The 11,532-nt window shown below is 39.4% G+C and overlaps 1 protein-coding gene across 2 annotated transcripts in view; it reads left to right on the top strand.

The window, feature by feature from the left end:
• Positions 1–11,532, top strand: part of ASXL2 (additional sex combs like transcriptional regulator 2) — a 159,315-nt gene that overhangs the window by 54,920 nt on the left and 92,863 nt on the right. Inside the window, exon 3 of one of the 2 annotated variants that reach the window (XM_011950426.1) lies at positions 4,685–4,687. The exons of the other annotated variant lie outside the window; for it this stretch is intronic. Coding sequence (XP_011805816.1) covers positions 4,685–4,687 — 3 coding nt within the window. The remainder of the gene's footprint in view (positions 1–4,684; positions 4,688–11,532) is intronic. 2 annotated transcript variants of the gene reach the window in all.

Genomic DNA, 11,532 nt, shown 5'->3' on the forward strand with positions numbered 1-11,532 from the left:
ATATAATTTCCCATAGGAGTAATAGGGAAGAAAAAGTTTTGATGTTTCAGGTGAAATGGGAGGACATGACTTAGGCCAGGAGAGGTCAAGAACTGTTTCTGTTATGCTTAATAGTCAGAGTTGATAGCAAAGGCATTGTGGAGTTCTTTAAATTAGCTTAGTTCTTTTTGTAACAGTTAAAACAAGAAGACATGAAAAGTTATTGATACTATAGATAAATGCTGTAGCTGTGATACCTGGTCATTTGTAAATAGAGAAAAGTTAATTCCCATACTGTTTACCAATAAACAGTTTTTTCATAAAATCAAAAATAGTAAAAAGAATTTTGTTGAGATGTCTAACCTCCTTGTTCAATTTTCTGTGGCTAAAATATAACCTAATTTGTTTGTTACATAAATACCAATGATAATGTGGCAGTTGTTTCCTAGGGTTGAGCTCTTCAACACAGAATTGCTTGTTCCAAATTTGAAGTACTGTTAGAACTTTTAAAACAATTTTGTAAGCTTTTACTCATTTGTTTTTCTGTAGACAGTTTGCTTTTTAAAAATCTATATTATTCATTGGGTAGATATTTTGTTTACTGGGTTTGTTTGTTTAAAGAGCCCCTATTCTCATTATTATAGCTCATGTGTTGATTCTGGATTATACTGTGCGTTTGTATGAATCTAAATATTGAAGGAATGGTTAGGTATTTTGTTTCCTTCCTGAGACACTAGAAATAAAACCAAAGATTCAGAGAGATGTGACCATTTTTGTGTACATTTTGACGATATACTTCAGTTACTAAGGGAAAGAATTCAGAATTTTATTTTACCTTGAATGAAAGTAAAATGGTTGTCATTAGCCATCAGTATATAAAATAGCCTTTTTAAAAAAGTGCTTTTCTTTTTGTCTGATGATGCTGATTTTACAGTTTGCAGAGAAACAAAGAGCACCTGGTGCTCCAGTTTGTTTTTAAGTTTCTCCTGACATGAGCCCATATTTCTTCTTGTCATTACAAACTATGCCATTTTTCAGGAAGTGTCAGAGGTGATTCAAACTCCAGCCTCCCAAATATGCTCACATGGCTACTCCCACATGGCTTCATGGAACTGTTTCTGGGATTTTGGGCATTGATAAGTTAAGAGTTTATTTAAATGTTCTGTGTAAGCCTCTGAGCTATACAGTTCTATAGTTCTTAGGGTCTGATCAGAAGACCAGAAAGTACACAGTAATTTGAACAGGAAAGTTATTAACTGGAAGTTATTAACAGATTAACCAGGGATTAACTATTGAAAGGTAAAGAGAAAGCAGGGCTCTAGCTCAGCGGATGACAAAGTTCATTGGTGCTGTAGCCTGAGGTGGCCGCAGGAAACTGCCTACTAGGTACTAGAAGAGCTTTGCTGAAAAGCACCCTGCTGAGGAACCTGTCCCACCTTTTGGGGAATAAATATTAGCTACTACGTATTTATGTAATAGGTAAAAATATACAGGTACAGCTAAACACATGAGTGAATGTAACTTCTTTTGTTTTCTTTCTTTCTTTTTGAGACAGTCTCAGTGTCACCCAGACTGGAGTACAGTAGCACGATCATGGCTCACCGCAGCCTTGACTTCCTAAGTAGCTGGGACCACAGGCATGCGCCACCATGCTTGGCTAATTTTTTTTTTTTTTTTTTTTTTTGTAGAGACGGGGTTTTGCCATGTTGCCCAGGCTGGTCTTGAACTCCTGAACTCAAGTGGTCCCCCTGCTTTGGCCTCCCAAAGTGCTGAGTTTACAGGCATGAGCCACTGCACCTGGCCGCCTCTTGGTTTTGTTTTGTTCTGTTTTGTTTTGTTTTGTTTTGTTTTTTAATCACGGCTCACTGCAGCCTCAACCTCCCAGCCTCAAGTGATTCTCCCACCTCAGGCTTCCGAGTAGCTGGGACTGCAGGCACACACCACTATGCCTGGCTAATTTTTAAATTTTTTTATAGAGACAAGGTCTCTATGTTGCCCAGGCTAGTCTCAAACTCCTGGGCTTACGGGATCCTCCCACCTTAGCCTCCCAAACTGCTGGGATTACAGATGTGAGCCACAGTACCTGGTCTGAAGACACTTTTTTGCAATATAAATTTTTACTTTTGGAGAATTCTAAAAACAAAAGTATACATCCTCCATCATAAACTGTAAATAGTCTTTATACCCTGGGCTGTTCTGAAATAAATTGCAGTAATTTTATTGCATGAATATGTCAGTATATATCAAACAGATAAGAACTTGAGACTGGTTGTGTGCAATTTGGATATTCTGGCTTACAAAAAATAGAACAATTAAATCTACACATTAAACCTACACACTGTTGACAGAATACATACCCTGAATATTCTTTGAAACCATGCCTGTTAATTCTTTACTGTTACTACTCATTACTACTCCTACGCTTACGCTAGATATACAGTAGGTTTTCCCCCTCCATCAGCTGTGGCTGCCATTAGTGTTTACAGACGTGCTTTTATAGCATTAAGTGTCGGACTTAATGCCTTCCTTCTGAAGTAGCTATTGTCTTTAGTGCTTCCCACCCCCTCCCCCTTTGGAGTTTCCTTAACCTGCTTTGCTCATATTTTTTTTTTTTTTGTTGAGACGGAGTCTCGCTCTGTCACCTAGGCTAGAGTGCAGTGGCCAGATCTCAGCTCACTGCAAGCTCCGCCTCCCGGGTTTATGCCATTCTCCTGCCTCAGCCTCCCAAGTAGCTGGGACTACAGGCACCTGCCACCTCGCCCGGCTAGTTTTTTGTATTTTTTTTAGTAGAGACGGGGTTTCACTGTGTTCGCCAGGATGGTCTCGATCTCCTGACCTCGTGATCCACCCGTCTCGGCCTCCCAAAGTGCTGGGATTACAGGCTTGAGCCACCGCGCCCGGCCTGCTCATCTTATTAACTGTATTATCTTGACTCTTACATCAGCTAATAGAGACATAGAGTTTTTAGGAAGGAAGAGAAAAATAGTAAAGTATTCAGTTCTTGAGACCCTATTCTCTGACTAGTTTTTCTTGTCTTTCCATTCATGAATAGAAGAGGGGAAATAGGAAGATTATTTGTTTATGAATTTATCGTCCACAAATTGGGCATTTTCTGAATTAGACCATTCATGAGTGATCTCAAGGGTTCATGATATATAATTAGTAATTTTGGCGAATTTGAATCTTTCACACTATAACATTAATATAGGTGAGTGAGTTATATAGCTAATGAATGAGTGTGGCCAACTGCCTAGATTGTAAAGAACTCTGGGAACCACCCAGCAAAGGTTATGCTCAATAAACATTTTAGAGATTGAGATTTTACCTCTTTGTCTGGGGGAGTCCTAATGACATCTGATTAGTACCAATTTGTTTATGAAGAAAATAATCTCTTTCATACTGTATTGAAGGTTATATGTTTTAGCTTACATTATACTAAAAACCAATCAGAGTACCTATTTTTTCCCATATCTCTCCCATGCAAAAATATATAGCAAGGGAAATAAAGTCAATATTCTCTACTACTTTTCAGCAGAAATCCTTACCCCCGCAGAGTAGATCATCTGATTATTTGCTAAGCTGAATTGCCTTGAAGTGATTTCATTAGAAACAGCTTAGTTTTAGAATGAAGGTGGCTCAAGCCTGTAATCCCAGCACTTTGGGAGGCCGAGACGGGTGGATCACGAGGTCAGGAGATCGAGACCATCCTGGCTAACACTGTGAAACCCCATCTCCACTAAAAAATACAAAAAAAAAACTAGCCAGGCGAGGTGGCGGGCGCCTGTAGTCCCAGTTTCTCGGGAGGCTGAGGCAGGAGAATGGCGTGAACCCGGGAGGCGGAGCTTGCAGTGAGCTGAGATCCGGCCACTGCACTCTAGCCCGGGCGACAGAGTGAGACTCCGTCTCAAAAAACAAACAAACAAAAAAAAGAATGAAGAACATTTTTTATTGTATTGATACTATATCTAAGGTTGGACAATACCTTTGTGGTTAAGCCAGCATCTTCCTCCTCTTCTTTTTAAACATTTAAAAAATATTTTTTGTAGAGATGAGGACTCACTATGTTGCTCAGGCTCATCTTGAACTCTTGGGCTCAAGCAATCCTCCTGCTTTGGCCTTGGCATGAGCTACTGTGCCCAGCCATCTTCCCTGTTAGTTGCAATCTGCTTTCAAGCCCACAAACCTGGTAGGGATGTCAAGAAGGATTAGTAATGAAAAAAATGACAACAAAATGGGTATTGACAGAAAAGAGTAAATCCATTGTAATTCAGATCCGTAAGAGCTCCGTTATGGATCACAGGGAAGCTAATAAACCTTAAGCTGATGGCTTTATGATGGCTTCTTGAAATTGAAATGCATGGGAAGAATATTAAAGAATGGGTAGTGTTCATTGTATCAACATTTAATTCGAAACTGCCCTAAGTTTTACTTTGTTACACAATCAAATTACTGCAACTGTTTTCTGAAGTAGTTTAGACTGTTTAGCTAAATTTGTGTGTCTTTAGACATATTTTGATAATATTTTTGGCTAACGTGTAAATTTTAATGAAGAAGTTAATGAGGGGATTGCTAATTTGGGGAATTGTGGATCTTGCTGGGAAGGGAAGGGACAGTTTAATTTTTGGTTTTATTGTTGCTTTGTAAGAAAAATTAAAAGCTTTTTTTTTTTCTTCTTTCATTTTCCTGCACTGCATTCCAACTCCAGAAGGTAAGAAGTATTACTTTATTTTAAAGAAGTATTATGCAATTATAAAGCACACTCTTATAAATTTAATTTAACTTACCTTTGAATGCTTGAGTTTTACTTTATAAAATTAAATAATTAGTCCAGAAACTAAGTAATATTGATATTATTATGTTAATGTTTATTCATTAAGTGTGCTTTTTTGGTTCTTGCAGTTTGTATTTATTGTTTGATCATAAGTTTAGAAATCCGATCTACATTAAGGTTTATTAAAATCAACATTTGACTTATAAAAGCGTTGGGATGCCAAGTATTAGGCAGATTAATAATGAAAATATTTAGTAGACTGGAAACATGTATATTAACATTTGCTTTATGGCTGTAAGATTGAAAATGTATGTTTATGTTCTTAATTTAGATAAAATATTGGTAAATCGGCTGGGCACGGTGGCTCATGCCTGTAATCCCAGCACTTTGGGAGGTTGAGGTGGGTGGATTACTTGAGGTCAGGAGTTCTAAACTAGCCTGACCAATATGGTGAAACCCTATCTCTACTAAAAATACAAAAATTAGCCAGATGTGGTGGCGGGCACCTGTAATCCCAGCTACTTGGGAGGCTGAGACAGGAGAATTGCTTGAAAACCCGCAAGGCGGAGGTTGCAGTGAGCCAAGATCATGCCACTGCACTCCAGCCTGGGCAACACAGCAAGACTCCGTTTAAAAAAAATTGGTAAATCCTTTAGGGGCATGATACTTAAAAACAGAGCAGAATGGGTTAAAAATCTTAATCTGGATCCTTTACTGAATTGGGTTTTTGTGTGTGGGCGTGGCCTTTTAGATTCACCCCCACTATAGCAGTTGCCGTGTTACATGCCTGTGAGACCTGAGGGCAACAGTCATGTCCATGTATTTTAATGTGACTTGGACATGGCATGCTTGGGTTATAATTAGAGCTTAATTAGTCTTTTTAACTCTAGTTATATTTGTAGTCCATTAAGTTCATTTGTAAGAACCTATTTATTGTAAGCAAGAGTTTGTGGATGAAAGCTTAATTAAGGTCTTACAAAGTTAAAATTATAATTAAAAATAAAAAAATTAGATAAATTTTGTTTTGTGTTATTTTTGTTTGAAGGGAGCATATATTTGATTGGTTCTTATTTATTTATTTATTTGGAGGCAAAGTCTCACTCTGTCACCCAAGTTGGAGTGGAGCAGCATGGTCTTGGCTCACTGCAACCTCTGCCTCGCAGGTTCAAGTGATTCTTCTGCCTCAGCCTCCCTTATAGCTGGAATTACAGGTGCCTGCCACCACCCCCGGCTAATTTTTGTATTTTTAGTAGAAACGGGGTTTTCCCACGTTGGCCAGGCTGGTCTTGACCTCCTGACCTCAAGTGATCTGCCCACCTTGGCCTCCCAAAGTGCTGGGGTTACAAGCGTGAGCCATCGTGCCTGGTCATTTATTGGGTTCTTTAAGTGCAAATGATAGGAGCCAAATGTGAATAACTTAAGCAAAATGAGATTTATTTGAAGAATATGGGGGCAGAGGCAAGACTCAGACTCAAAAGCAAGAAACAGACTCTGAAATTAGGAGAAGGAAGGCAACTTCTTCTAATGCATAGTCTCATCAAGACACTCCAGTTGGGCTAAATTAGTCATTGTCTACTCTGTTCAAGGTTAAACTTCAAGGAAGAGTGAACTTGGTTGGCCTAGTGCCCAGGGATGGTGAGATATCTTAATGGTGGACAGTCTTACCGAGACTGTTTCCAGTAGGGTAGGGCATAGTTCCCCAAAGTAAAATTAAGCATTTTTTTTTTTTTTTTTTGAGACAGAGTCTTGCTCTGTTGCCCAGGCTGGAGTGCGGTAGTCCAATCTCGACTCACTGCAACCTCTGCCACCTGAGTTCAAGCAGTTTTCCTGCCTCAGCCACCCGAGTAACTGAGATTACAGGCGCACACCACCACGCCCAGCTACTTTTTTGTATTTGTAGTAGAGATGGGGTTTCACTATGTTGGTCAGGCCAGTCTCAAACTCCTGGCCTCAAGTGATCAGCCCACCTCAACCTTCCAAAGTGCTGGGATTACAGATGTGAGCCACCATGCCCAGCCAAAATTGAGCATTCTTTACAGAAGAAGAGGGAATGGATATTGGCCAGGAAGAAGCAACAGCTGTCCATTGCTCCCTATAGAAAATTAAAGTACAACAGAAAAATGTAAGCCATAAGCAGTTGTAGGAAGTAACCTTTTATGCAGATTCTCCTAATGGTAACATTGTGCAAAACCATAGTGCAGTGTCACAGCCAGAATACTGTGTCTGATATAATCCACCTGGTTTACTGGTACCCAGGTGTGTGTATGTGTATGGGGTGCTATGTGGTTTTATCATGTGTATAGATTCATGTACCTACCACCACAATCAAGATACAGAATACTTTCAACAAATATCCTTTGTGTTCCTTTTTTAAAACCACATGTACTTCCCTAGTACCTCTTCTTGCCCCCCTTATTCTAGTTTGTCCTACATTTCTATAATTTTGTCATTTCAAGTGTTTAATGGAATCATAGAGTGTGTAACCATCTGGGATTGGCTCCCCCACAACCCCCATTCGTTGTATGTCTCTGGGGAGTCCTCCAAGTTATTGTGTTCATAGTTCATTCTTTTTTATTGCTGAGTAGTATTCTTTGACGTGAACGTACGACAGTTTCTAACTATCCATTGCATATCTGAATTGTTTCCAGGCTTTGGCTATTAAAAATAAAACTTCTATGAACATCTGTGTAAATGTTTTTATATGGGCATGCATTTTCCATTCTCTGGGTTAAATGTACAGAAAGTGCTGTTGCTGGGTTGTGTGGTAAGTGCATGTTTAATTTTAAAGACACCTTGAAACTAAATGAATTTCTTGTAAACTGCATATAGTTTAGATTTTTTTTTTTTTTTTTGGTCCATGCTGCCAATCCTTGCCTTTTAATTTGTGTGTTTACACCATTTATATTTAAAGTAATTATTGATAGGTGAGTTTGTCTGCCATTTTTGTTTTGTTTTGTTTTCTGTTTGTTTCCTCTATTTCTCATTCCTCTGTTTCTCTTTTCTTGACTTCCTCATGGATCATATTTTAGGATTCTGTCTTGATTTATATTTATAGTATTGTATTTCTTTATCTTTACATAGTTTTCTAAACTGTTTCAACTGGGTATTACAATATATACATGTGATTTATCACAGTCTGCTGATATCATTTTACCACTGTAAGTGAAGTGTGGAAACCGTACTTCCATTTAGGTTCTTGAGTATGAGATGGTATTAAAATTTGTGTTCCAGTCATCAAATGTGATTTATAAAATTTATGAGAAGCATGGTCTGTGGTATATACCTGTTCCTGCTCTTTCTGTTTTTTCTTCCTGGTGCTACAGGATTGCTTCTTTTATCATTTCCATTCCATTCAATGACTTCCTTTAGTCATTCTTTAAGAATAGTTCTACTCCTCTTAGTTAACTACTACTTTTAGTTTTACTTAGTCTGAAGCTGGTTCGTCAGATACAGAATTCACAATTGACAGTTCTTTTCATTCAGCACTACTGAAATGTCATTTCATTTCCTTCTGGCCTATGTGGTTTTAGTTGACAAATCTATTGTCATTTAAATTGGTGTTTCCCTGTAGTAATGTATTGTTTCTCTCTGACTGCTTTCAGGACTTTTTCTTTGGATTTAGTTTTCAAGAGTTTAATTATGATGTATCTTGGTGGACTTATTTAGATTTATCCTATTTAGATTCACTGAGTTTCTTGAATCTGTTCATTTATTTCTTCATTTTTCTTTATTACTTTTTCTGTTTCTTTTTAAATCCTGTTACATCTTCAGGTTTTTTGTTTTTTGAGACAGGGTCTCATTCTGTTGCCCAGGCTGGAGTGCAGTGGTGCAATCTCAGCTCACTGCAGCCCCAGCCTCCTGGCTCAAACAATCCTCCCATCTTAGCCCCCTGAGTAGCTGGGGCTACAGGTGTGCACCACCATGCCTGTCTAATTTTTGCATTTTTTGTAGAGGCAGGGTTTCACCATGTTGCCCAGTGCAATGACTGAGCTCAAGCAGTTTGCCTGCCTTGCCCTCCCAAAGTGCTGGGTTTACAGGCCTGTGTCATTGTGCCTATCCTGTGTTTATTTCTTTAACCAAATAAGAGAAGTTTTCAGCTGTTAATTCTTTGAATACTCTTTTTTTTTCTTTTTTTTGGAGACAGTCTCACTCTGTCACCCAGGGTGGAGTGTGGTGGTGTGATCTCTGCTCACTGCAATCTCTGCCTCCCAGGATCTGGCAATTCTCCTGCCTCAGCCTCCCGAGTAGCTGGGATTACAGGTGTGCGCCACCAAGCCAGCTAATTTAGTAGAGACAGGATTTCACTACATTGGCCAGGCTGGTCTCAAGCTCCTGACCTCAAGTGATTCACCCACCTTGACCTTCCAAAGTGCTGGGATTACAAACGTGAGCTACTGTGCCTGGTCAATTCTTTGAATACTCTTTCCACCCTACTCTTTTTCTCTTTTCTTTCTGGAATGCTGATGATATGAATGTTGAATCTTCTGTTATTATCCCACAGTGCCTTGAGATTCTGTTGATTTTTTTTGGTGTTATTTTTTCTGTCTGTTCACATTGAGTAAATTGTATTGACCTGTTATTAAGCTCACTGATTCTATCCTCTGTCATCTCCACTCTCTTACTGATGAGTTTTTAAGTATCTTAGTGTATTTTTTGTTTTTATAATTTCTATTTGATTTCTTTTTATAAGTTCTGTCTTTGCTGATATTTTCTATATATTTGTTTCAGGAGAATTTTAAGTAGTTCTTGAAGCATTTTTATGAGAGCTATTCCAATTTTTATTGTTTATTTATTACTTTTTTTGGAGGCAGAGTCTTGCTCCGTCGCCCAGGCTGGAGAGCAGTGACGCGATCTCAACTCACTGCATCTTCCACCTTCTGGTTCAAGCAATTATCCTGCCTCAGCCTCCCAAGTATCTGGAACTACAGGCATGCGCCGCCATGCCCAGCTAATTTTTGTACTTTTAGTAGAGACGGGGTTTCACCATACTGGTCAGGCTGGCCTTGAACTCCTGACCTCAGGTGATACACCCGCCTTGGCCTCCCAAAGTGCTGGGATTACAGGCGTGAGCCACTGCATTCCGCCTACTCCAAAATTTTTCTTACAATTTTAACATCTGTCTCAGTGTTGGCGTCCTTTAATTGTCTTCTTTGATTCAGATAGTGATTTTCCATTGAACCCTGGATATTTTGGCTATCATGTTAGGGGATGTCCAGTCTTATTTAAGCTGGCATTCACTGTATTTACTTAGGTTTACCATGCAGGTCCTGTACTGTTTTAGTGGATTGTGGTTCCAATAACAAGTTTAATTTTCAGATCCTTTGCAATGGTATTTGGGTCTGCTTGTTTTATCTGGTGCCACAGAGGCTCCCATTGACCTCTGCTGCTTCTTATTGATCTCTGTTGCTTCTGTCTGAGGGGGTGGAAATTTTCACAGGCTGGGCTGCCTGATACCTGTAGATGTGGACAAAAGGGAGTCTTCAGCCTGTGGGGACAGACAGGCTTCCTGGCAGGTTCCCGTTTGCTTAAGCTACTTGACTGCTCAGCATCTTGTGAGGGGGAGGTGTTGTAGTCTCAGACCCACAAGGACAAAGAGGCTTCCTGGGCTGGACTGTTTTTTGTGATGTTCTCCCACTTGCTGGTGCCATTTGGCCTCCCCCATTCTAGGCTTTATTTTTGAGACTTGAGGGAACGTAAACTTGCAACGAAAGTCGTTTAATAATCTCCTAAGATCTACCATAACTAAGTTACTTCTCTTAGTTGGGAAATGCCAGGAATTGGTAAAATTAATGGGTCAACCAACTACTTCAAAACTCTGAATCTCAATATAAATGGCTACATCTGGACTGATAGCTCTGGTTCAAAGCAGAAAATAATTGTAATAAGTAGTGTTAGCTGTTTAGATATCCAAGCTCTGCTTGCTAAATCAACAAGAATACCAAGTAGGACAAAGGTATAAAATTGCAAAATTTCTGTCTTTTGGTTTACTTAATTGAATCTGTTGATTTTTATTCTCTCTCTCCAGCTGAGTTCTTTCGGAACCATGCTCTTAGTTTATATTCATTCATAAGTATTTTGTTTTCCTAACTAATACTCCTTTTACCTCAGATAATATACCCTCCTCTCTCTCTCTCTCTGTGTGTGTGTATGGGGGTGTGTGTGTATGTGTCTCCCTTTCTGTGTTTCTGTCTCTGTCTCTCCGTTTGTCTCAGGCAGGAGTGCAGTGGTGTGATCATAGCTCACTGCAGCCTCGACCTTCTGGGCTTAGGTGATTCTCCCACCGTAGCTTCTGTAGTAGGTAGTACTACAGGTGTACACTGCCACATCTGGCCTACTTTTTGTTACCTATTCCTCATAAGATTGAAAAGCCTGATGCTTTAGTGAAATGGCTTTGACTAAGATGGGAGTCCATTCACATGGTCTATTTAATCTTAAATAAGCCTTATGAAATCATTATCTCATAGATAAACACATCAAATCAGTGAAAAATTACATATCCAATTAGTGATAGAACTTGAATCCCCATCTGTGAGTCTAAAATATAAGTACTATTTCTGCTGCCTCACTTTTGAGTAGGACTCGGGAGATTGGACAAGGATTTTTTTTTTCTTTTTCTCTTTTTTTTTTTGAGACACAGTCTAACACTTTCGCCCAGCTGGACTGCAATGGCATGATCTCAGCTCACTGCAACCTCCGTCTCCAGGATTCAGGCAATTCTCCTGCCTCAGCCTCCCCAGTCGCTGGGATTACAGGTGCCCGCCACCACTCCCGGCTAATTTTTT

This window comes from Colobus angolensis, unplaced genomic scaffold, assembly GCF_000951035.1.
Source record: "Colobus angolensis palliatus isolate OR3802 unplaced genomic scaffold, Cang.pa_1.0 Scaffold109, whole genome shotgun sequence".
Classification (NCBI taxonomy): domain Eukaryota; kingdom Metazoa; phylum Chordata; class Mammalia; order Primates; family Cercopithecidae; genus Colobus; species Colobus angolensis.